Consider the following 27,605-nt stretch of genomic DNA (forward strand, 5'->3'; position numbering starts at 1 on the left):
TGGGATGCAGGGGAATGGGTTGGTGACATGGTGTAGGCTGTTATGAGGTGCAGGGAGCTGAGGTGACATGGCGTAGGTTGTTATGGGATGCAAGGGGCTGTGGTGACATGGCGTAGGCTGTTATGAGGTGCAGGGAGCTGAGGTGACATGGCGTAGGTTATGGGATGCAAGGGGCTGTGGTGACATGGCGTAGGCTGTTACGAGGTGCAGGGAGCTGAGGTGACGGTGTAGGTTTTTAGGAAATGCAGGGGGCAGGGGTGTCATGGCGTAGGCTGTTATGAGATGCAGGAGACTGTGGTGACATGGCATAGGCTGTTATGAGATGCAGGGAGCTGTGGTGACATGGTGTAGGTTATTATGGGCTGCAGGGGACTGTGGCGACATGGCGTAGGTTGTTATGGGATGCAGGGGGCTGTGGTGACATGGTGTAGGTTATTATGAGATGCAGGGGGCTGTGGTGACATGGCATAGGTTGTTATGAGATGCAGGGGACTGTGGTGACATGGTGTAGGCTGTTATGGGATGGAGGGGGCTGTGGTGACATGGTGTAGGTTGTTATGGGATGCAGGGGGCTGTGGTGACATGGCGTAGGTTGTTATGGGATGCAGGGGGCGGTGTTGACCTGGCGTAGGTTATTATGGGATGCAGGGGGCTGTGGTGACATGGCGTAGGTTGTTATGGGATGCAGGGGACTGTGGTGACATGGCGTAGGCTGTTATGAGATGCAGGGGACTGTGGTGACATGGCGTAGGTTGTTATGGGATGCAGGGGGCTGTGGTGACCTGGCGTAGGTTATTATGGGATGTAGAGGGCTGTGGTGACATGGTGTAGGTTGTTATGGGATGCAGGGGACTGTGGTGACATGGCGTAGGTTGTTATGGGATGCAGGGGGCTGTGGTGACATGGCGTAGGCTGTTATGAGATGCAGGGGGCTGTGGTGACATGGCGTAGGCTGTTATGAGATGCAGGGGGCTGTGGTGACATGGTGTAGGTTGTTATGGGATGCAAGGGGCTGTGGTGACATGGCGTAGGCTGTTATGAGGTGCAGGGAGCTGAGGTGACATGGTGTAGGTTTTTAGGAAATGCAGGGGGCTGTGGTGACATGGTGTAGGCTGTTATGGGATGCAGGGGGCTGTGGTGACATGGTGTATGCTGTTATGAGATGCAGGGGGCTGTGGTGACATGGTGTAGGCTGTTATGAGATGCAGGGGGCTGTGGTGACATGGTGTAGGCAGTTATGGAATGGAGGGGGCTGTGGTGACATGGCGTAGGTTGTTATGAGATGCAGGGGGCTGTGGTGACATGACGTAGGTTGTTATGAGATGCAGGGGGCTGTGGCGAGATGAAATCGCTCCCGTGCGTAGCTAGTATGTATATTTATGTATGTAGATTGATGTGTGTGTGTGTATATACACATACATACACACATACACATACATATACACACACTCAACAGTGCTTTGCTTTTTATAACAGTTGTCAGGTGAACCATGATATGTACACAGAAGTCTTCTGTTTTCTATATCATATTAATATCACTTATCGTGACTCACTGTTATTTTAATCACTCATCACATAATTTTAGTCAGGAAAACTTCAACACCATCCACTACAACTCACACCAAACAAGACACACACTGATCAGCGGCTTAAGCTGTCTGAGTAATAGTGTGAGTGAATGATTAATTACATGCTTGTTCATATTCAGAACATTGTGCTGCCGTCGTAAGAGTTTAATTTATGCTGTTTATAAAAGTCGTTGTAACGTTCTACTTCAATTATCTGTGTCACTGTCTTTCAGCTAAAAAATAAGTGCTGAATAGTGTGTCCTGGTTCTGTGTACTGCCACTGTACATAGTAATTACCATTTCATGTTTTTTTTCTAATTAGAAGTCTTTAGAAAAAAGAAAGACCAAATGAACTGAACAAAAGGGGGAAAAGTATCACCATCCTACTCAGCACTGATTCATAACTTTGGAAAGTGACAGTTTTTTATTTGGCAAAACATTAAATTCTAAAGAATACAGATACTTGGTGACATTTATAGAAGTTGTTGCACAAAACAGGTGCTGCAACTCTACAAGGCAGATTCTTTTTAGTAAAATGTGATATACGTATGTAATAGAGAGACAGCACTCGAGTCCAAATATCAGGCTTCATTTTTTTTTTTTGCGAACAAAATTTGCGCGGTCGTTTTTCGCCAAAGTACGGAACTTACTCATTTTTTCCAAGGTAATTTATCATTGGGAGTGGGGGGGGGGTCCAAAGGGTTCTGAAAGCAATCTCCATATTTTTAAGCCAACAATAGGGATTTTGCTTTTTCTTTTTTCGCCTGGTCTGGGATGGAGAAAACTTTTCTCCAGTTTTTTTTCGCCTGTTTCCGTCTTAGCTGTTTTTGCCACAAAAAACTGCGAACATTTCGCAGAAAAAAACAGGCAGTTTTCACCGCTAATTGAATACGGCCCCAAGATGTGCAGGTATGTATAATCTGATGTTTCATCTATAGCTATAATTCTGCAATGCACACACTTAGTTTCCAACCAATTGTACATTAATCTATATGCATCTCATCTTCCCTCTGTAACAACTTTGTCTCCTTCATCCCCTTATAAATCTCTCTCTCATATTTTTTATATATATATATTCTCCAAAGAGTATTTTCTTCCTGCTTCAACACTGCATGTCCTCCTCTGTCACCTGTATGTCCTCCATTCCCATATAACGTTCTTGTTCTATCTTCCCCTCTTGGCTCTCTGCTGCATGCACACAACTGTATAGATGACTACATGGCTTCTCTGGAATGCAGGCTCACCTGCTGCCCAGCCCTGCATACTGCAGGTAATGTGCCAGAACAGGAGTTACCCTTAATGCATCCAATTAACTGACATCCCAGAAACGTAGCACCGGGGTAGAATGTACCTCACTCATTTCAGAGCCATAGTATTTTACTTCATTTTAAAAGCCAGTGAGACTGCAGTCTGCCTCTGCCCCCCCCTACACACCTATCTTGTTTCTTACTGCCTGCTCATATCTGGTGCTGTGCGAGCTATGTGTGAAACGCTATCAGCTGGGGAGAGGCGCTGGCACACACAAGGGGGAATGTAAAAGATGATCCTGACATTGACGGCTAAATATCAATGGTCCCAGCATTAAAAGACCAGGGACGTCATGAAACCATCAGCTACTAAACATCAATCTTTTTGGACTTGAACCAATCGATGATTTAGGATAAACAGATCTTCAGAGACTTTGGGGTATATTTACTAAAGGTCGATTTTAAATCGATGTTGTGTTTTTGGGGCTAAATCACACATTTTACTAACACCTAAAAAAACAAATCCAAAAGTGTCCATTAGTAAATGTGTGGCTTAGCCCCAGAAACACAACATCGATTTAAAATCGATTGAAATCAACCTTTAGTGAACATACCCCTAGGGGACCGATTCAGACTTGTATGCAAACCCGATGGTCTCCAAGCTTAATGTAATGGAAGTCCTCCCTGGTAGGTACAAGTCATATAGGACTCCAGGTTTCTGCAACACTGGAAGATGGTTGTACCCCATAAAGAATGTACCATGCTTAAACTGTGAAAAGCGTAAAGTAAAAGGTAGACAGAATAAATAGTAATTTAGATTTGATATGGTCAGGTGGGTATTTATCCAGCGAAATTTGGCTGACGTACACATTTTATACATCAGACTGCCCGGGGGGATCTGAAGGATGAAACAGACTCGTTTGTTAGTGGATACTGCGTCATCATCAGAAACCATGTATGTAAATGATATGTCTCAGAAGTCTATTGTCATATATGAAAGTAGCTTATTTCCATATCCCTAGGCAGACATCTATGCCATTTATAATGGTTCTGATTGCTAGGAGTTATTTAAGCTTTCAGATATACAATTTTAAACATATAAAGGACAAGACATTTTCTTTGCATGTTGTAGAGAATATCCAGCTATTTATAAGTAACTGTGAATCACAAACATACAGTTTGCAGCAGCAGTTTTGTCACTTTAAAATCTTGATGTGCAATAGAAAATATAAAACAAAAAAAAAGAAAACATCCATCATTATCAATGCAATTTACTGAAAAGAATAGATACCATTTTATTTGTAGCTAGAAGTTATTAAACACAGGTATAAGTGTTGCATCCTCCCATCATCGCACTTTGGACTGCGAGAATCAAAGTGTGTGTATGATGGTGCGATTCCGCAGCTGCTGCACATATTCCTGTGCCTGCTGGAAGCCTGTGATAGGCTCTTCTTTCGGTGGGGACGGGCCCTCCACCAACTTAACAAAATAATGGCAATACACCTTGTCCATGATTCCAAACCTGCCCCGGCCGTGGTAACGAATCCGTTTCAGATATGTGCCTTTGCCAGAAAAGGAGTCCGCTGAAAAGAGTAAAAGACTTGTTCATATCCAACCTTCTCAATTTCTCTCCCGCTCCCGTCTCTTACACCAACCTGAAAGGCAATACCCTTTTATAGGGCAGGTTTACTACACAGCATGTTACAAGGGGAAACTGCCTTATGCAGAACAGTTGGTGTAATGGTTAGCATTACTGCCTCGGGGCACTGAGGACTTCGGTTGGATTCCCACCATGGCCCAAAACTGTGTGGAGTTTGAATTTTCACCCCATGCTGGCTTGGGTTTCTTCCCACCATCCAAATACATACTGGTAAGCTAATTGGCTCCTGACAAAAATTAACCCTTGTGTGTACATGTGGTATGGCATATAGATTGTAAGGGACCGATGTGAATGGCCAGATATTCTCTGTAAAGCGCTGTAGAATATGTATGCGCTATATGAATAAATAATAAATAACATTTCTAGTGATTGAATAAGCCGCATTGTCATATTGGTACAGTTAAAAAAAAAATGGCTGCCTTTTGTGCAAGATGTCAACAACTATATTTTATGGTTTCAAAAGTGGCATGTTTACTATCCCTAAAGGCGCATATCCACTACACGACTAAAATTAACGATTACAATATCGTTATCGTTCATTAATCTTGCAGTAATTATGCCGGCAAACGGCCAGCGATGCGCACTCCCGCTGGTTATCATCGGCATCTGTCATCGCCTGAACATGCAGACCAACCTGACGAAGTCATCATGTGCATGTTCGGGGATGAGGGAGGGTGCCCACGCTCGATGAGATATCGTTCAGTGTGGGCACATTATCCACTGCACAGTATGAAGAACGATTACGATGTTGTAATCGTACAGTCGTTCTACACTCGTGTAGTGGATATGCCCCTTAGTACACTGTCAACTTGAAACTGGTCTCTATGGTAGAATTTTGAGCTGCTTTCAGTAATTGATACAAAATAATAAATCCAATTATGTTCTGATCGGACAAAGTTAAGAAGAAAAAAAAAAGGAAGATGAATCAGTCTGATTGAGACCTTACCTAAATAAAGGTTGGACTTGTATTCCACATTGTGGTTCTTCACTGCCATCTCCTGAGCTTCTAGCAGAATCTAATCAACATGATAAGCCACAGATATATCATCACTTACTTTGTGTGCTAAACCCACACCCCCTTCCCCAAAAAGACCCCTTTTATTTCCTCTATGCCATTCCAAAACCATGATCTTATATAACATTTTAGGGAAATCTGCACTGCTGTATCAAGAAATATCCACTTTAAAATTGTATTGCAGCTATTGATGTTATAGAAACTGCTATTATTAGAATGCCTGTGGCTAGCCTGGAAAGCTATAATTCTCCATGATCTAAAACTGCAGCTCCACCTAGTGACAGATAAAGCTAACTGCAAATTTCTTTGATTTAATGTGGACCTGTAATCAAGTTTTTATTTCTCAAAAACTATCAATAGTGAAGTCTAGAGTTTGGTGATGGAAAAAAACAAAACAAAAGCATGCTCCTGCCAGTACATGGACTCTTCATGCTCTCATTAATGCTCATGAATATTCATAATTGCTCACAATGGGTATAAATTCAGCACACATGTGAAAAGAGAAACTGTACAGCTACACTGTATTTGTCAGTGTGTGGGGGTAGGTAATCCGGCTGCTTTAAGAACAAAACTGAGCCTAAAACCTAAGGTGATCTATGTAAGTCAGTTACAGATGTTTCTTCATACACCTAGCCACAATATGCCAAGCGCCGCGAGACGTGAGCTGCGCTGAGTGGTGTAGTGTCTTTTTCACTCTAATGTGCGTCTTTAGTCGCAACACGATGTGACAAAACCGCTCTGCGAGACTGCTCTGATTGATTTGATATGCCACACTTGTATATCTGTGTGCGACTGAGTCTGAATCCGTACAATGGAACTTGGCGTGGAAAACTGCCGGGGCTGCTGCACCGTAGCACTTTGTATACAGAATCAGAGTCGGTCACACACAGATATACAAGTGTGGCATATCAAATGAATCAGTGCAGTCTCATAAAATGTTCTTTTGCATTATGTTGTGACAGATGCCATTTCAGGGAAAAAGACGCTTGGGACCTGACGCGCCGAGAAGGGCTGTAGTATGTATGTATGTATGTATGTATATACATATACACACACCAACACATTATATATATATATTTGTGTATGAGGACACTAGTGTTCATTCTAGCACCCTACACCTGTCAGAACAACCCATGCAGTTCCTCTTTCCTGCCTGGGTGGTGCCTGTTCTGATGCTTCTAGCACACTCAGCTGATGCAACAAACTTCTGTATACACAGACCAGCATGTGCTAGAAGCACCAGAGAGAGAGACCCAGGCAGGAAAGAGGAACTGCGCAGGTTGTGATAGGTGCAGGGTGCTAGAATGAACACTAAACTCATCTGTATTCCTAAAATTTACAAATCCAGCTGCTAAATGGACGAAAGCCAAACAATGATGTCCCTTTGATTTATCCCCAGCAGTCTAGCTAACCCATCAATGTAATGTTATATCCTCTCTAGTATACGAGCAAGCACATTACTAAAGCAGGAAGAAACTAAAGTGACTATTGATAGATAGCATTGAAAATGCTAGAAATATGTAATAGGTCAGGCAAGAGTCACACCGGTTCTATGTTACTGAAATGAAGGAAACCTGCTGATGTAGAGATTACACTTCCATTAGCTCACTCATTGACTGGAGCTCCCGTTATGCAACACAAGCATATCTGTTAGAGCTCTAATAGTGCAGTAGCAATCATCTGCAGAGATGGCATAACAATACCATTATGCAGCTTGTAACTAATGCATTTGTAATCAGCTCTTCCACTAATACAGTCCTACACACAGCAAGCACATACAATACTCTGCAAGCCCCGGATACAAACAGATTTGAAAATGGATGCTTGAAATGTGGCAGAGCACCGTCACATAAAGCAAGATAGTGATATATTGTGACAGAATGCAATACAGGGTTTGTGTAGTAACATGACCAGCACAAAGTAACACGCACACGCAAATAATATTCCCAACCAAGATGTGCTAGGAAACATGCAGGTCTAATATACCCAAACTATACCCAGACAATTCCCCTGTACTGTGCCCAGCTAGATGCCCCAGTGGTGTGTCCAGTATCACTTACCTCTCACAGCACTGGCAATGTTTTGACTCTAAGTGTTGGCTACATTGGCATCACTCACGTTCCCATCTCATGAGCTGACTTCCAATTAGCCAACAGTTTCCTACATCCCCAGTAACACCTACCAGCATATCTTACACTATATGGATCCAGAGGTCTAGCACAAAACAGCTCTGTGAGCAGCAAGCAATCAGCAGCACCGAATAATGCAATGGCTGAAGTATCACACCGAACCAGGCTGCCAGTATATGGTGCACCTCCCATGACCCCAATAGAGTATACATCACCAGCACTGAGGACACTAGTAAACAGTACCACTCCTGCGCTGGCACTATACAGTACTCTTCAAACCCCCCTCTCAGAGTATAAAATACAGCTCCGACAATCATGTCAATATTGCAACAGAGCCTACTAAAATGTGGAATAGGTGTCAGCTAAAAATAAAAACACATATTGGGAGAGGATTATACTTTCCCACTGCTTACATTAAATGTGACCTGCCCCCCTCTAACCACAACGCTGGCCACCAGACGTGAGGCTACAGCTCCACCCTTGCGTCAGTAGTGCTCCTTCTTTTTAGTTCTGCTAATTTAACAAATTCTCGACTATAAAAACAGGATTTTGGTACTTGCCGGTAAATCTGTTTCTCCAATTCCACATGGGACACTTAAGTTACATTACTGGGGTATAGATGTGGGTCGAGAAGAGCCTGGCACTTTCAAAATTTCTAAAGATGTGACTGGCTCCTCCCCCTCTACACCCTATCAGCACCAGTTAAAAAAAACGGAGCCCGAGAGGAGACAGAGGAAACACATAAAGGAGAAGGAAAAGCTAATAACTGTGAACCAAACACACTGCGCATTACACAGCAGTCACACCATAAACAACAACACACTGCAGCAATGAGTGCAGAAGAAAACAACCACAACAGGTAACTGTTAACACAACAGGAAACAGAGCTGGGAGGGCGTCCAGTGTCCCCTGTGGAAGCGGAGAAACAGATTTACCAGTAAGTACCAAAATCCTGTTTTCTCCTTCATCCACTAAGGGACACTGGAGTTACAACACTGGCGACGTCACCCTACGGCCAAAACTAGCATCCGAGGCCGCAAAAGGTATCAAACCGGTAAAACCTGCCAAAAGGTATGAAGAGAGGACTAAGTAGCCTCCCTACAAAGTTGAGAATCGGAGGCCCCCCTGCGTGATGCCCAAGAAGTACCCATTGAGCGCATATAATGCGCAGAAATGGAAACAGGGGGGGGAGAATTAAACAAATAAGCCTGAAGAATAGTCAGGCAGATCCATCTCGCCAAAGCCTGCTTAGACGCCGGCCAACCCCGCTTGACTGCATCATAAAGGACAAAAAGAGCATCAGTCTTACAGATCCCCTCAGAGCGAGATATTCAGAGGACTCGCACCACATCCAGGAGGGTCCGAGGCTCCCGACGAATCCAGTGCCGGAACCACAATAGATCGATTTAAGTGAAAAGCCGACACCACCTTAGGCAAGAAGGACAGGCAGGTACGCAGTACCGCTCGGTCCTCATGAAAAACCAAGTAGGGAGACCTGCAAGAAAGGGCGCCCAATTCAGAAACTCTTCTAGCGGAAGAAAGAGCCAGCAACAAGATCACTTTCCAGGTAAGGTATTTCAAGTAAATTTCAGCCAAAGGTTCAAAGAGCATGGCCTGAAGAAAAGAAAGAACAAGGTTAAGATACCATGGGGATGTTGGCCGAACAAAGTGAGGTTGTACATGAAGAACTCCTTGGAGAAAAGTCTGAACCTTGGGAAGCAGCGCCAGACGACGCTGAAAGAAAACAGGGGAACCCAACCGATGCCGAGCATCCATGCCTCTTTGTAAAAAAGAAGGCGGCGAGGTAAATGGAAAGAAGAAGTAGAGGAACCACGCAGCTCACACCAGGACACATAAGGTTTCAAAATTCTATGGTAATGTGCCGAGGTGACCGGCTTACGAGCCCAAAGCATGGTCTCAATCACTTTCCTAGGAATTCCCAGACTTAAAATGTCGGTTTCAACAACCATGCTATCAAACGAAGACGACATAAAATCGGGGTGAACGAATGGGCCGGCTGCAGAAGGTCTGATCGAAACGGAAGAGGCCAAGGAACATCAGAGTACCACGCTCAATGAGGCCAATCCGGAGCCACCAGAATGGCTGTCACCAATTCACACTTGATGCACTTGAGCACCCTTAGAATTAGAGGAAAAGGAGGAAACAGATACACCAGATCGTATGGCCAGAGTAGAGACAGAGCGTCCCCCTCCTACAGCCTTGTGATCCCTCGTCCAGGAGCAATACAGAGGTTATTGGTGATTGTTCCTGGAGGCCATAAGATCTATCTGAGGTCCGTCACAACGGAACACCAGGCACCGGAAGACCTCGGGATGGAGAGCCTATTCCCCCAGGTTGAAGATGCTGCCGACTGAGGTAGTCTGCTGCATTTTTTCTGCCCATCTGAGAATGTGTCTTGCCTCTCGCATTGCCATGCTTTTGCGAATCCCCCCTTGGCGACTGATGTATGCCACAGCTGTGGTGTTGTCAGACTGGATACAAACTGGTGTCCCCTGTAACAGAAGAGCCGCTGCAATGAGAGCATAATAGACTGCTCCCAGTTCCAGGTCATTGATTGTCAAGAGAGAATTCTGGCGTGTCCAGCGTCCCTGAAACCGGTTGTTTAAGGTCACCAACCGCGGAAACTAGCATCCGTGGTCAGCAGAACCCAGTTACAAATGCAGAATCGACGTCCTGCCAGTAAGTGATCCATCTGGAGCCACCAGAGTAGGGAAATCTGAGATTGCAGAGACAAGGTTACCAGATGATGCATCTGCAGATGCGATGCTGACCATTGGGACAAAAGATCCAACTGGAAGGTCCTGGAGCGAAACCTGCCGAACTGGATGGCCTCGAAGGACGCCACCATCTTCCCTAGGAGTCTGATGCAAAGGTGGATAGAAATACGTTTGGGTTTGAGGACTAGACGTACTAAGTCCTGGATAGCCTGTGCCTTGTCTGGAGGAAGGAAAATTTGCAGTAAACAGTGTCCAGAATCCTCAGAAACTGAAGCCGTTGAGATGGTATCAACTGGGACTTCTGGAAATGGATGATCCAGCTGTGTTGAATGAGGAACTGGTGTGTCAAGGCTACATGTTCCAGTAGATTTTCCCTCGACGATGCTTTGATGAGAAGGTCGTCTAAGCATTGGACAATGTTGACCCCCTGTGAGCTAAGATTGGCAATCATCACTGCCATTACCTTAGTGAAGACCCTGGGAGCCGGCAATACGCCAAACGGCAGGGCCTGAAACTGGTAATGTGAATCCATAATCGCAAAACGAAGAAATGCTTGCTGCGGTTTCCAAATGGGGATGTCAAGATATGCATCCTTGATGTCTAAGGAGACCAGATATTCCGCCTCTTCCAATCCCGCAAACACTGACTGGAGGTATTCCATCTGGAATCTTTGATAATACAGATAAAGGTTTAAGGATTTTAGGTTCAAGATGGGTTGGACCGAACCATCTGGTTTGGGGACTATGAAAAGATTTGAATAGACACCCTGGTTCCTTGGGGGAGTCGGAACTGGAACCAGGACCTCTGAGGCGAAAAGTCTGTCGATTGCCTGCTGCAGGACAAAACATTTCTCCGGATCGACAGGAAGACCTGTGGTGAAAAACCGAACTGGAGGACGAAAGGCAAAGTCGATCTTGTAGCCTTGACCGACCAAAATGTGAACCCAGAAGTCTCAACAAGTCTTGGCCCAGCTCTCCGCAAAACCCCGGAAGACAAGCACCCACCTTGGAGTCCCCCAGGTGTGACAGGAACCCATTATGTGACAGGCTTGTCGGTAGACTTGGGCGACGAGAGCTGGAAGCTTGGCGTCCTCAAGCACAACCTCCTCTGGTAGCGGATGAAGCACCCCTGGGTCTGCCCTGGAATTTTGCAGAAGTGCGAAAGGAAGGCCCTTTAAAGAGCTGGTGTGGAGAGGGTGCCGAAGGCGGCAAAAAGGTGCCTTTTCCATCCGTGGCCATTTGTCTAGTTCGGGACCGAATACGATACCACCTGTAAATGGAAGCCCTTCAACCGCACGATTGGATTCCGCATCCGCCTGTCAGGAACATAGTCACAGGGCTCGACGAGCAGCAACAGCAGAGGCCGAAATCGTAGAGCCTACCTGGCCTATACCATGCGAAGCTTCTCCCAGGTATAAAGCAGATTCCTGGATATGTTCCGCTAGGGTGATAAGCTCCAATCTAGGAGCATTAGATCGTAGACCCTCCGCTAGTTGCTCAGCCCACTTTTCTACTGCCTTGTTGACCAACAAGAACCAACAAGGGCCGGTATAAGTAGTGCACCTATGTAGATGGTCTTGAGAGTGACTTCTATTTTGCGATCTGATCCATCCTTCAAAGTCGTAGCGCCTTGTACTGGAAGGGTACGCTCCTTAGAAAGGCGAGAGACCGAAGAGTCCACCTGCGGAGGAGTTTCCCATCTAATACGATTATCCAGAGCAGAGGTTCCCAACATTTTTTGAATCACGGCACCCTAGAGTATTAGCACTGTTTTCACGGCAACCCTAAGTTTAAAGTTTGTTATTGAGAAATTCAGAAAAAATATGAGATATGGTAAGAACTTACCCTTGTTATTTCTACGAAGTCCATAGGGTTCCATAGGATACCTTGGGGTATAGGCGATGGCGGCAGACATCGGGCACCTCAGAGTTTAAGTTTTCAGCCTCCCAGGATGCACTGGGGTCCCTCTCCTATACCCCGCCCCCGAGCCAAGGCATCTCAGTTATGTAACAAGCCATAGGCCGGAGGAGGAGAAGAAAGAGAGAGAAGAAAGTTCTGGAACACATAAGAATCACACTCTCACCAGAAGGAGACGGAAAAAAAACGGTGACCAGATCAAAACCCATCTATAGTACAGGTGCGACAGGGCGGGAGTCCTGTGGAACCCTATGGACTTCGTAGAAATAGAGATAACAAGGATAAGTTCTTACCATCTCCCATATTTTCTACTTCAGGGTCCATATGGTATCCACAGGATACTTTGGGGATGTCCCAAAGCAGTATCCTTTAAGGGTGGGGATGCTCCTGTGCTGAGAGGAAAATCCGCCGCCCGAAGGAAGCATCCTCAGAGGCGAAGGTATCGAAAGTATAACACCTCACAAAGGTATGGACAGAAGACCACGTGGCTGCCTTGCAAAGCTGAACAGCAGAGGCACCACGGCGAGCTGCCCACGAAGGACCCACAGACCGAGTAGAATGAGCCCTAACAGAGGACGGTACAGGAAGGCCCTCCTCAGTGTAAGCCCCAGAAATTGCCATGCGAATCCATCCTGCCAAAATTTGCTTAGTGGCAGGCCAACCCTTCTTACGGAAACCATAGAGTACAAACAAAGAGTCCAACTTCCGAAAAGAATTGGTACGGTTAACATAAATCCTGAGAGCACATACCACATCCAAGGAGGGCTAACCAGCCGAGAGGTCTGGGGAATTACAGGCCGGCATTATAATTTCCTCATTAATGTGGACACTAGATACCACCTTAGGTAGGAAACCAGGGTGAGTGCGAAGCACCGCCCTATACCTATGAAAAATCAGAAAGGGTAGTGACATGAGAGAGCCCCCAATTCTGACACCCCTCTGGCCGAAGCAATGGCCAGAAGAAATACAGTCTTAGCTGTAAGCCATTTTAAATCCACTGAGCCCAGTGGTTCAAATGGTGGTCCTTGGAGAGCCCTCAGGACCACCGCCAAATCCCAAGGAGCCACTGGTGGAACAAAGGAAGGCTGAATAGGAAGGACACCCTGCAGAAAGGTGTGGACATCCAGAAGAGTAGCAATCCTGCGCTTTTACCACACTGACAGGGCAGAGACTTGCACCTTCAGGGAAGCAAGGCGAAGACCGTGATCTAAACCCTGGATATCCTGAACACCTGAAGATCATAGCCTCTAGGGCGACACCATTTAAAGAAAGTATGCCACACTCTGTGGTAAATTCTTGCAGACGCAGGCTTCCGAGCTCTGAGCAACGCCGTCAAAGACTCAGGTCTGGGTAAAGGCAAGGACCCTGAGACAACAGGTCCGGACATTGAGGCAAGAGCATCGGTGTGTCTATGGAGAGACTCTGAAGATCTGAGTACCAGTGACGTCTGGGCCACGCTGGAGCTATCTACAGGAGTGTGCCTCCTTCTTGCTTGAATTATCGAATTACTTGAGGAAGAAGGGAGAACGGAGGGAAGAGGTACGCAAACCTGAAGGTCTACCGGACAGACAGAGTGCCTATCAGAAGAGCCTCCGTGTCTCTTGTTCTTGACCCGTACACAGGCAGCTTGTTGTTGTGTCAGGAGGCCATGAGGTCCATCGCCGGAAGACCCCACTTGTTCACCAGTAATTGATACACCTCCTGGTGAAGAGACCATTCCCCTGGATGCACTTCTTGACGGCTGAGAAAGTCTGCTTCCCAGTTGAGGACTCCCGGTATGAACATTGCCGAGATGGAGATTGTCCTCCGCCCGAGCCATAATGCGGGACACCTCTGTCAGCGCCGCCTGACTTAGTGTTCCTCCTTGGCGGTTTATGTAAGCCACCGTGATGGCGTTGTCCGACTGTACCTGCATGTGTTTTCCGTGGAGAACATGTCTTGCTTGCTGAAGAGCTCTGAATACTGCCTGAAGTTCCAAGATGTTTATTGCAAGTGCAGATTCTGCAGGTGTCCTCCAGCCCTGGAACAAGTGTGGACCAGTCACTGCTCCCCAGCCTCAGAGACTGGCGTTAGTTGTCAGAAGGACCCAGTTCGCTACCCGAAAGGGGCGTCCTCCTGTTCAGGTGAGTCGACTGTAGTCACCAGGCCAGAGACAGATGTACCACCGGAGAAAGCACCATGGTCTGTGTCTTTATCCGATGGGGCAACCCATTCCATCTGGAGAGGATTAATTTCTGCAGAGGTCTGGAGTGAAACTGGGCATATTCCACCATGTCGAACATTGACACCATGGAGCCCAGTAACCTCATCGTTGAGTGAACAGACACTCGGCGTTTGAAGGCAATTGCGTACCTTTGCCTGTAATGCAGAGATCTTTTCCTCCGTCACAAAGATCCTCTGTTGTTGAGAGTCCAACAGGGCTCAGAGATGGAGCATCCTCTGCCAGGGAACCAAGGTGGTCTTCTTATAGTTTATCAACCAGCCGTGATTCTGCAACACAGATATTGTCAGTTGTACATGGCGCTGGAGGATCTCTGGAGACCCTGCTAACAACAGAAGGTCGTCCAGATAAGGCAACAAGCGGACCCCCTGCATCCGCAGGTGGACTGCCATTACCGCCACAATTTTGGTAAATACTTGAGGCGCTGTGGCCAGACCAAAGGACAGTGCCTGGAACTGGAAATGTTGGTCGAGCACTGCAAACCTGAGGAATTGCTGGTGTGCTAAGATAATAGGGACATGCAGGTAGGCGTCCTGAAAGTCCAACACCACCATTAAATCTCCAGGCTCCATTACCAGAATAATGGAACGCAGGGTCTCCATCCTGAACTGAGGGACCCTCAAGGACCAATTGAGGGATTTGAGGTTGAGGATGGGCCGGTAAGGCCCATTGGGTTTCTGCACCAGAAAGAGATTGTATAGTATCCCGTGCCCCTCTGGGGTAACAGAACAGGCACTATAACTCCAGCCTGGAGCATAGAGTACAACACTTTCTGGAGTTCCAGGGCCTTGTCCTGATCTGACAGAAGGCCTGTTGTGAAAAACCATCTGGGAGGCCTTCGCCGGAAGGAGAGGGCATACCCCCGAGAGACCACCTCTTTTACCCAAGTGTCCTTGGTAGTCTGGTACCAGCACTGGGCCTACTGAAGCAGGCGGCCTCCCACTCTGGGGTCCACCAAGGGGAGGCTCGTCCAGTAAGGCTGAAGGCTTATCGTCCAACTTGGGAGTAGGACATCTTGTACTCCAAGCTGGCTTCTTTGGCTGGGCAGATTTCCGGTTTCCTGACCGTCTTGGAAAGGACTGCATCTTGGACTTACCCTGGGCCCTACAAGGCCGTAAGGACGAAGTACAGACCCTGATGGGACTGTAGCCGATGGCAAACACGCAGATTCAGCCGTTGCCAGCGTGGCCACAATTTTGTCCAGATCAGGACCAAATAGGACCAGTCCATTAAAGGGCAAGCATTCCAATCCCTTCTTGGAATCTGCATCCGCTTTCCAAAAGCGCAACCACATGGAGCGGCGAGCCGCTACTGCTGCTGAGGAGGTCCTGGAAGTGAGGAGACCTATATCCAAGGCTGCCTCGTTAATGTACGTGGCTGAGTCTCTGAGATTGCCAACTAATTCCACTTGCTCAGCTGAGAAGTCAGTATCCAGAGACGCCTCCAAGTTATCTGCCCAGTGCTCCACGGCTCTGGCCACCCAGCATATGGCCATAGTCGGTCTGGAAGCCCCTCCAGCAAGGAAATAAACGGAATTTAAACATATTTCCACCTTGCGATCCGTAACATCTTTTAAGGAGGACATGGGAAATGTAGCACTTCTCACTAGGCGTGTGACATAAGAATCCACCTGTGGAGGGGTTTCCCATTTGGAAAAATAATTATTTGCAAATGGGTATGCAAAAGCCAAGTGTTTTTGAGGCTGGAACCGCTTACCCGAATTTTTCCACGCCTCCTCTAAATGATCCACTAACTGACCAGATAGAGGAAATACAGTGGCATCTCCCTTAACATCCTTAAAGAAGGCGTATTTAGATTTGGCCACGGGGGGATCCTCATCTTCAATGACCAAGGCCGCACGGACTGCCCTAATAAGGCCAGGTGTATAGACTTTAGACTTAGACTCCGCCTCCTTTGCACGAAGGGGCTCTTGGTCTGAAAATTCAATAATTTCACCGTCATCAGATGTCATGTCATCATCATACTAAGCCGTCTGAGACACTAAAGGCCGCAAGGGCGACTGCCCCTGTAAAACGTCCATCAGGTGCTGTACCGTAGTGGACAATTAATTCACCCACACAGGCTCCTGCGAGACCTGGGGGGCGAAACCGGGATACCCTGAGGTATCATCAACTGCCTGGGGAACCCCTGCATGGGTGATGAGACTACAGTTTGCTGCGATAACCCCATCTGGGGAAACGCAGGGGGCGTCGCCAACTGGACCACAAGGGTTGTAAGTGCCTTAGCAAAACAAGCCCAAGGCGGTTCCTGTACAGGCGCAGTGACAGAAATTGGGCGTAATATGAGATAACATGCCCTGCATAAACCCTCAGTGTTCACATCTCCCTCCGCTAACAGTACTGGGACCTACCCAAGCAGCTTCCCTTTCCCTTTTGGAGGCATCTAACTGGGTAGTTAAATCCGCCATAACACCAGTAAAAGATTGCATCCAGTATGGAAGCATATTCACACCCTGCGGAGCAATAGACTGTTCTGCATCATACACTTTACAGCGTGTATGTGTGAATTTTTTTCTTGCATTTAGAGTAAATACTTTTTGTGAAGTCTTTTCTGCCCTAGCTACCATATTGTGCATACAGCCAGACACACACCCCCACCAGCCTGAAAGGGTTGTGGTCAAAATACAGACGGCTGGGAAGCCGTCTGACTAAATCCCGACGCAGGACTAAAGACAGACGTCGAAATCCCGCGGTCCGTCTAGATCACTGAATCTAGACAGACGGCTTCCCGAACGAAGGTAAGCCGGGCAGTGTTAGCGCTTAGCCGCAGGGGGAAGGGGGCTGGGAGGGTTAGGTTAGGGAACCCCCGGGGGGACTTAGGTTTAGGGTGCAGAGGGGGGGTGGGGGAGTTTAGGGATAGGCCCCCCCCCGGGAGGGTTAGGTTTAGGCATTACCAGGGGAGGTTAGGGTTAGGCACCACCTGGGGGAAGTTAGGGTTAGGCACCACTAAGGGAGGGTTAGGGTATTTACTAGCCCCAGCCGGGATCCTGACGGTTCGGGCTTCCAACGTCGGTATTTAGTCTGCCGGCAATACATCCGGCGGCATTACATATCGATTTCACCTGAAGCGGCAGGCCACAGACAAGCTCCCTAATTTTGGACTGGTTCCCCAGTGACCGCAGCTACACAGCAGAGCCTGCAGCACCAGCTGCCCTCCTATGGCGTCGTACTTATGCAGAGCGCACCAATTGAGAGAGGGCGAAGGCGGAGTTAGCTATCTTGCTGCCTAAGCTAAGCCCCCTCCAACGCGGGTGCCCGAACGGAATTCATGGGGGCTATACCGGCATATAAAACTCTCCCCACCAGCATCCTATACAGAAGCTTGACCGTGGGGAGAAGCAGGGAGATATGCGACACAGCCACGGGATTACCGCGCTGTACAAGGGTCGCTACCTATGAGTGCAGGCACCAAGTGCCGCACTGAGAGCTCTAACTTAACACCGCTCCTGCTAATCAGGAGCGGTGTGTATACTCACTGTCTGCTGCGGCTTGGGTGCTGGGCTGAAGAGGAGTGAGGACCGGCACAAGCTCAAGCTTCTGCTGTGGTGGGTTTCACCGAGACTGAGGTCTCACTTGATTACTCATCAGGGCACCGGACACTGGCAGCAGTAGCCGTGACAGTGCCCTCCCCAGCGGCTCCCACATAGCAGGCAGGCTGTCCTCAAAACATGGGAATAAAATAAATAAAATAGTGTAAAATAAAATCCAATAGGGCTGGAGACAGCCCACAGTGCTCCCGTTTATCTTGGGCACATTTCAAAAACTGGGGCTGATGGGGTATAGAGGGGGAGGAGCCAGTCACAGATTTAGACATTTTTAAAGTGCCAGGCTCTTCTCGACCCATGTTTATACTCCAGTGTCCTCTAGTGGATGAAGGAGAAATTTGTTTTTTTCCCTGTAGGTAGGACACAGTGGTCTATACTAATGTCTATGTATGACTGATAAGCCCAATTTAGTCCACAAGATCAGTGTGTAGGTGAGTAGTATATATTAACGCTTAAAATCTTAATGATACACAATTATAGAATGACAATCTGTGCACCTTCTTATAATGTTATTTTCCACAGCAAATTTCCCCCCCATCAAAAAAACCTCCAGCAAAACGGATTACTTCTTCCTAAAAACAGTTCCCGTCTCACCTCTGTAATGATTTTTGCTCCTTTCTTGTCACTGAATTCCAACTGAGCAAGAGCCTGGTCTATAGACATCCCTTTGATCTAGAGGAGGAGATAGGGGGTTAAGCTGACATGAACATGTGACCGGTCTGTGATTATTCTCCTACTAAACAGGCCCACAGGATAAAAGCTATTCTATGAAAATTCAGAATCATTTACATATTTCCAACCACTAGCTAGATGAATTAATAACTTTGTTCATTTTCACTTTGATGACCAAGAAAATCATGTTATAGAAGTCTGTTCGTGGTTACAGTCAGACTTCTGGATTTTGGAAATGAATCACAAAGAACTGGCACGGATTCAGGTTACAAAATGTTATTTAAAAGACATCTCAAACAGGCTGTCTTCCAGAGAACACAGCGATCTTTGTGAATATATATATTTTGAGTCACTTCATATAAGTAGGGCAGTTAGATCAATGGTAATGACACTTATGCAGAGTACACACTTGTGAGACTGGCAATCGTGCCAATGTCCAGGGACACCCTGGACATTGCATGATTGCCGGTACACACCGCAGAGATTAATAAAGGACGGAATGATCACTTGTTCCATCCTTCTTTAACATGCATGGTGTTGCATATGATATCGTTAGGTTTATGTGCAGCACATCAAACCTGGCTACATCGCATGTGACCATGGGAGTGCGCATATCGTGCATACACACTGCACAATAAGCGCGATTTGTCGTTCCGATTTGACCAAATCAGAACGACATGGCTCCAGTTTGTACCCAGCTTTAGGTGCCTCTCTCCCAACTAGGGGTGACTTAATTATTCCAGCAGGATTTCATTAATGGTGGCGCTTTATAAGTTCAACATTATGCCAGACAGTGGACGACAATGGGGAACACACAAGATGTGATCGGTTTAATTTACGAGTTGTACTTAAAACTACAATTTGGCTGAAACTACAGATGTGTCCTTTTATAGTGTGGCTCAAGTCAAGTCAACCCCTCTCAGCGTGTCAGCTCACGTGCCAAGCTCCTTTTTTACTTAAAATGTGTCTTAATCACATAATTAAAACAACTGGAAGCAACAAAACTACACTGCTATTGTACAAGGACCACTGGGACTGGCGACATATGTACATCTCTATGCGACTGAGTCTTGATCTGTGTAAAAATGGCTCAGATGTGAGCAGCCGCGGCTTTTCCTGGCATAAAGTTCCATTGTGCTTCATCTGCGACTTTGTATGTGTTATACCAATTCCCGTTAATGTTGCAGCCTACAGTTGTGTCCACATACATCTTACTTCCGTGCGCTACAAGTTGCTTATTTGCACAGCGACACAAGCAGCTTCTGCTGATTAAAAAGATATGCAGCATGTCCATATTCTGTGTGCGACTGTGGGTGTATCTGCATGCAAAATGCTACGTCACAGTGTCATCGGCAGTGATAGTGTAACGTAGTGTTTCTCATGCAGATACACCGCTGCAGCTCACAGAATGCTGCATATCATTTTAATCAAAAGCTGCTGGTGCGTCCTATTCACATCGCTTTGCGAATAAGACGCATCTGAAGGTAAAAAGTAGCACGAAAAGACGATTAATACTACAGAGTCACGCGACGGCATGCCGCGACTAGAAGAGCTGTTTAACGCACAAGGAAGTAAGATGTAAGCGGATGTGGACACATCTGTAGTGTCTCTAGCACACTGCGAGTGGTGCTTTTTAGTACCACTGCATCTTCAGTGGTTTCGGTCACTGAATTTGAAGAGGCAATAATATTAAAACAGAGAACGAGGCATGCTTTCTATTTAATATTCTTTGCCCTTGAAATCTAGTGGATGAAACGGCTAAAGACACAGCGAGTTTGACAATTGACGCTTAGTAAATCTACCCCTAAAACCTCTAATGGCTGTTACTGTAGGAGAGAGATCAGATTCCATACCATGCGGGACCAAAAACTCTCCGCTTCTAGACTGATCTACTAAAACATCAGAAGCTCAGCTATTGTAGTCACAGGCACTGTTGCAGTGTCCAGGCAATCACCCATTAAAAATTACTGAGGTCTTCTCATCACTTTCATTTTTATCATACATGTAGGCATCCAAGCCAAGGCATCATTTATATACAGGTATAGAACGGTAGTCAGAAAGCTTCTGCCTTTGGGATACTGGATAAGGGTTTATTTTCTAAAATCTGCTGCCAATTAAAATATTCCCAGTCTCTGCCTCAACTGCTTCTTATTGTACCTCAGAGTGAGTACAGGAGAGAAGAGCTCAGCGATCAGACCAGTGTCTTCTATAAGATCACAGATGACCAGCGGTTAGTAATAAAACCTGACACATTTTCATATCGCCCTGCCTGGTGTCCATGGCTTGACTGGTGCAAACAATTCATACAGGCAGCTATAGTGCAGCACACATGCAGCTTACCAGTTTTGCCAGATACCACATTTTGTCCATGCTGTATTTGATTTGCCTGCGACAATGGTGAATCTCCTAAAAATAAATCAATCACTATATAGTATACACACACATACATATACACGTGCATCTCATTTACATTTAAAAATGTGAGCAAAAACTATTGTTGTCCAACTTCTTCCATAAAGAGGACGGCACATACAGTATATGCTAATGAGTACAATGCATTTTTGCTATTTAAATCATGACTTCTCAATGCCAATCCTCCAGTCTAGCCAAAAATTAATGATCTGTGGATGTCTTTAATCATGCACAAGTGAATTAATCTATTTTGCTTTGTCAGTAATTATGCCAGCTGCTTACAAAGACAGAAATCCTGAAAACATGACCTGTTGGTGGTACAGGAGGATCGAGAAACCCTCACTTAAAAAAAAATAAAATATGGGGCTGATTCAATTGGTGTTGAAGTTCCGCAGGATTTCACCGTGATGTCCGGCTGCGCACATTAGCAGTGAATGCAGTAGTAAATCTTCGCTTGATATTTGTGAATTTCACAAAATACTTATTCAGTCGCAAGCTGGCCATCCACTATACAATTTTCTGTCAGATATCTGTCCGATCTGGCTGGTTGGAATGAAAACCTGGTAATGTATGGGAGCAAATGACAGTCAATCATATGGTTTTAAACACTGAAAAAAGGACAAATTGGTTACATTTGTGTGTTTTAACCAATTTGTCTTAACAACCATTTTTGTCTGTTTTCCAGTGTTTGTGAGCAAATGGATGACTGTCATTAGCTCCCATACATTACCAGGTTTTCATTCCAACCAGCCAGATTGGACAGATAATTGTATAGTGGATGCCCAGCTTTACTGTGGTGCCAGCCAAGATAAATTGTATTACAAAATGTTGTTCCCACAGAGGGCTTTAATGGAAATTTAGAAACTTTTTTTTTTTGATGGGCATCATGCGACTTCTGTATAGACAGCTGGCATACATTGGTGCATGATATGGAGCACGTTATTGCTATTTTAAACATAGATGGATTAACAAAGACAACACAGAATTAAAGCCTGAAGCAAGGAGTTGTGTGTAGTGACATGTAAAATATTCCATTTTGTTATATTGCACTGCAGATAATTACTACCTTTAATACAACACATACATTTTTCTATGCAGCACTATATACACCAGAGGTCACGGGCACAGTTTTTCATTATCCATCAAGCTTGTAGCCTATTCTTCATGCCTGAAGCTGGGTACACACTGTGTGATGTGTACCCAGCTGACGGCATGATGCAATGGAATGATATATTGTGTGGTGTACACACTATACGATCCGTGTACTGCATAGCAGATGGGATGATGTGATGAACGACCAGTGTGCATGTGATAGAGCGCACACATTAAATGATCTGCATGATATATCGTTCTGATCCACGTTGGAACACTATATTGTGTGATATATCTTATAGTGTGTACCCAGCTTAACACACAGGAGGGCAAAGAAAGTTGACCAAGGTCACAACAAGTGGAGATTAGGATTCAAACCAGGTCCTCCTTTAAGTCTTTGGGTTATATTTAGTAAAGTGCGGATTTATAGAAGTGGAGATGTTGCCCATAGCAACCAATCAGATTCTAGCTATTATCTTCTAGATTTAGAAGGTGCTAGATAAATTAAAGAATCTGATTGGTTGGGCAACACCTCCACTTCTAAAAACCCACCCTTCAATAAATATACCCCTAAGTGTCACTGTTACTCAGTGTATGTTAGCAATAAAGAACGTCAAGGCTATATAGATAGTAGAATAATTCAATGCATAACACTTCTTAACATCTTCTTACGCCACGGCACCAAACTTACTGCTGGCCGCCGAGGCTCATCAGGAAGCTGAGGCGGATAGACAGTCTTATTCTTCATCTCCCAAATGCGTCTCTCCAGAGCAGCGGTTGTGTGGATACAGCTTTGGGATAGGATGCTGCCCGTAGCATATTGCACACTGCAGTAAAGCAGATTACTTATTTTATCATCATATGTCCAAAGATAAATAGTAATTTCTGAGGTACTGTAACAAACACTTATCAAATGTCCCCCACACAGTGTAGGCAACCAACATTTCCACTGTGTACATTTCCACCACTTACAGCAGGAAAGCCTTGCTCGCACCTCAATAGCTTGGCTGTGCACTTTATCAGCAATTATGGTAGTGCTGACATTGCAAGTTATCCCCCTATGGGGTGCGATGGAAAACATCCTCTATGGTGGTAAATAGGCGATATCAGCAAACATGTTCACAACGATGTTGGGGAATTAAATTCCTCCCTATTGAAGAGATTCTACTAAGCCTGAGGTTCCATCTATTCCTTGGGGCGAGAGCAAAAATTAGCAAGGTACTCCTGGCGGATAATATGTGTTACATTAGCGAGCAAGGTTCCGACGTAACCACAACACTAATTGATTCTCCCCCTATTTCTAGAGGAATGCGTTTCAATCTCTGCTAGACGCTAGCAAGAATAAAACATTTTATGTACATGAATTCAAATTTTATTTTTGCTATTATTTCTATATGCTGAACTCACAGCTATTAGACAGGAAAGAGAGAATGAGCTATCTGAGAACTGTGGCATTTCAGAGTCACTCTGCTCAGTACATCATACGTCATGTGACCCTGTCTGCAGTCTTTAGCATTGTGTCTTGGAGGTGTGGGGGTATCTCTTAGAAAGTTTTCTCTCAATGTAAACACAGTAGTATATGACCCAATATAGGTACTCTCACTGTTTAAGGTTAGGACAATCCTAATAGCAGAGGAGTCATGATGTGGTAAATGCTATATACTGTATTTGTAACTAACCTTTTTTTTTTTTTTTTTTTTTACAGGCTGACGGTGTAATGAGGGATTTTGTGTCTGTCTGTTCCACATAACCCCTCTCTTTCGAGCACCTGTAATTACTTACAAATTGAGTAACTTCCATTTGATGTACTATTGGTAATCACATGACAAAACCGAAAACTGTTAATAACCAGTGTACAGGTCACTTTTGCCATGTTAAAAAAAACACAGGTTTACATTCACAAGTGACAGGAAATGACATGGAGTCTGTCAACAGGGTACTTATTTAATCACGTGAATAAATACTAACAAAAACTTTAATTTTAGCTATTACCTGCTTGGTAGCAAGTGAGCCATTTTGCTCTAATCTGAGCAGGTTATGAATATTAATCTGTAAGTATCTTCAGAACAATGTAGCTCAGCCCTTAACACTAGTTGTCTAATCTTATTCACTGGATAGTGTTCATTCTAGCACTCTGCACCTGTCACAACCCGTACAGTGCCTCTTTCCTGCCTGGGGTGTTTCTGTCTGCTCTGGTACTTCAGCTGATGCAACAAACGGGATCGGTATGTAATACCGCCGGATGTAATGCCGGTGTACTAAATACCGACGCTGTAAGCCTGAAACATCAGGATTCCGACTGGGGCTGGTAAGTACCATAACCCTCTCTCTCCTCTCCCCCCCCAACGCTCCCTTAGTGGTATGATCTGTACCACCAAAGACATGAAAGATATCTTTCAAAGATCTCTTTCAGTGAAGTCCTTCTGCCACATCTCTGAATAGGCAAAGTTGAAGATATCGTCCAGATTGGCCTGCATGTACGGACGATCATAAATATCGTTTCGTTCATGTGGGAACGCGCATCGTTGGTCATTCACTGAATAAAAATGACCGATATATCGTTGAACGATATAGTTATTGTTCATATCATACAGTGTGTATGCACCTTAAAACTAACCCTCCCGGGGTGGTGCCTAACCCTAAATCCACCCAGGGGTTCACTAAGCTAACCCTCCCCCCCGCGGCTAAGCGCTAAACCAATACCGACGCAGGAAGCCAGAACCGTCAGGATCCCGACTGGGCCTTGTAAGTACCCTAACCCTCCCTTAGTGGTGCCGAACACTAACCTCCGCCCCCCGGTGGTGCCTAATCCTAACCTCCCCTGGTGATGCCTAAACCTAACCCCACCCCCTCCCTGCACCTTAAACCTAACCCTAAGTTCCACCGGGGGTTCCCTAACCTAACCCTCCCCCCCTGCGGTTAAGCGCTAACACTGCCCAGCTTACCTTCGTTCGGGAAGCCGTCTGTCTAGCTTCCGGCGTTGGGATTTCGACGTCTGTCTTTAGTCCCGCGTCGGGATTTAGTCAGACGGCTTCCCGGCCGTCTGCATTTTGACCGCATCCCCAACAAACTGCTGAGGTACAGACCAGAGTGTAATGGTTTTATGCATCCCTGTAGTTCCATTCCTGATTTCTCAGAAAGAAACCCTGAGAATATCTCAAGTACAATCAAAGTAAAGAGAACGTTTAACAGAAGAAAAAAAAAATTCCCATAAATACCTTTCTATTAATATTGATTAGCCAGCTGATGAAAGTACCTGTATTCAAACATCATCAGCTGCTTCTACAACAGCCAATATGGAGCGTTTGTCTAATCCCAAAAAATATAACGTCATGATCCATGATAAACTCACACAATTGTTACATTTCCAATTTATTACATTATAAAAAAAAAAAGCAATGACTGATACTGATGGTGTATAGCACAAAGATACAAATATAGCAATAGAAACATTAATGCAAAAGTGTAATATAAGAATATGTAAAAAATGTTGCACTTTACTCACCCATGCTGGATTCGGAATAGTGACCCCCATACAGCTGTCAAAGAAAGATTTAAAGATTCGGATTAATACTGAGCTTGCCCCTTATTTGCATATTAAAGATAAGTAGCCTAGGTCCTAAATCTAGGTTTGCAACCTGTATGTCTCCTATGAAGGACACAGTGACTGCCAGCAAGCATGTTGTAGTGCACAAAGCTGACCAAGTATATACTGCCTACCTTGCGATCGGAAACAGGGTAAATGCATCTGCTGCGGTACCCCCTACATACACCCTGTTAACTTTTGCAGGTATCCCCCGAAAACTGCAATTTGGGGGGATTTTGTGCAAAATGAGTTTAATAAATATGCCCCTAAGACTCAACAACAAAGGTACATTATACATAAATGTCTCAGACACAGTGACCTGTCATGTTTAAGTAATTTAATGCAATGATTATCACATGAGACTAAACTATTCACTACACTAACTGTAGCATAATAACTAAGGGGCTGCCCACGCCAATAACCATCATTAATAATTGCATAACAGCCAGTGTGTGGCATACACCTCTACCAAGACGTTCTGCAGCAGCTGCAATTTTAAGGCAAGGCCACATTGAACCACATAATGGCTCTACACTTAGAGATAAGGGGGCTTTGCAGCCGCTGCAGTACTACAAATCCCAGCATGCCTGTAACATAAACACAAGTGACAGTAATGATATAGGAGTGGCACTGGGTTTCCTTTATTGGTGAGACATTGAGATGTTCCCTCCATAAACCACCTCTGGTTCTCTCTCCTCTATGTGACACTCGCCCTCCTCTATACTCACACGCAGACATGGCGGCCGCCATATTGGAATGTCCTCCCCCTCCGCGCTTTACGGCAGCTCACATGGGAGCCCAGCCGGCTCTTTACAACAGTTACGGCTGCAGCAGTAGCAGCAGCGTGCTGGGTGATGGGCTGAGCTGAGCTGAGCTGACCTGGAACAGGTAAGAGGGGGATCCTGCCCCTTGTATCACACACATTTCTCTAGCCGGGCACCATGTGCTAGGTGACTGCTGATATAATGTATACAATGACCATGTATCACCATTGGGCAGTGTCTCTTGTAGGCAAACTCCTAAAAACTGCCCTAATACCCCACAGGGAAGGATTATTATATGCTGTGTGCAACAGTAGCACATACAGTCCCCCACCACACTTTGGTGACTTAATCTTCACATTGTCAGTTCAGTTCCTATTATTATAATAATAATAATAATAATAATAATAATATTATTATTATGTGTACTACTACTAACCCATGTCCATATTTGGATTTCCTTGGTACATATCTTACACATTAGAATAGACTATTAGGCTACCTGTCACTCTTCAGCTGATGTGACAATGGGGCAGATGTATTAAGCTCTGCAAGTGATAAACGACCAACCACACTACTCCTAACTGTCATTGTTCAAATACAGCCTGTAACATGACAGTTAGGAGCTGAGTGGCTGGTCATTTATCACTCTCCACTTTATCACTTTCCAGAGCTTAATACTTCTGCACCAGTATCTGTCATAGGGGCTGAATGCAGTTAGCTGCGAGTTGCGTAGCGTGAAGTCCTGCGTCACATTGATGCACGTTACAGGAATATTTTCACAAAGTGCGCTCCCGATACCTGCGCAGTTTAGTTACAAATGGCAAGTCGCGTGTTATAAAAAAATATATATTCTGCGCTATGGATGTTATTTTGAAAGCAGCTCCTAATAAAATAATTTCAATATGTAACAAATAAAGAGCGCTTGTGAATAAACATGTATGAATGTAACGCAATACCTGTAAAAAAAAAAAAAAAAAAAAAGGGATTAGTAAAAGATGTTTAAAACCCTTTTTTAATTTT

The 27,605-nt window shown here is 45.3% G+C and overlaps 2 protein-coding genes across 3 annotated transcripts in view; one reads left to right on the forward strand and one right to left on the reverse strand.

Moving 5' to 3' along the window:
- Positions 1–3,404: 3,404 nt before the first annotated feature.
- Positions 3,405–26,708, reverse strand: MRPL22 (mitochondrial ribosomal protein L22). Its single transcript, XM_088475668.1, has 7 exons — positions 26,550–26,708; positions 25,741–25,774; positions 22,927–23,062; positions 21,072–21,137; positions 18,654–18,731; positions 5,422–5,491; positions 3,405–4,398 (listed from the first exon to the last, which is right to left on the reverse strand). The coding sequence occupies exons 1-7, from the start codon at positions 26,569–26,571 to the stop codon at positions 4,187–4,189; spliced, it is 618 nt and encodes a 205-aa protein (XP_088331794.1). The 5' UTR covers positions 26,572–26,708; the 3' UTR covers positions 3,405–4,186.
- Positions 26,603–27,605, forward strand: part of GEMIN5 (gem nuclear organelle associated protein 5) — a 121,532-nt gene continuing 120,529 nt past the window's right edge. Inside the window, exon 1 of one of the 2 annotated variants that reach the window (XM_088475667.1) lies at positions 26,603–26,709. The gene's annotated coding sequence lies outside the window, so the exon portion shown is untranslated. The remainder of the gene's footprint in view (positions 26,710–27,605) is intronic. The other variant, XM_088475664.1, reaches the window with a different exon arrangement.

This window comes from Taudactylus pleione, unplaced genomic scaffold, assembly GCF_031769625.1.
Source record: "Taudactylus pleione unplaced genomic scaffold, aTauple2 ptg000176l, whole genome shotgun sequence".
NCBI classification, from domain to species: domain Eukaryota; kingdom Metazoa; phylum Chordata; class Amphibia; order Anura; family Myobatrachidae; genus Taudactylus; species Taudactylus pleione.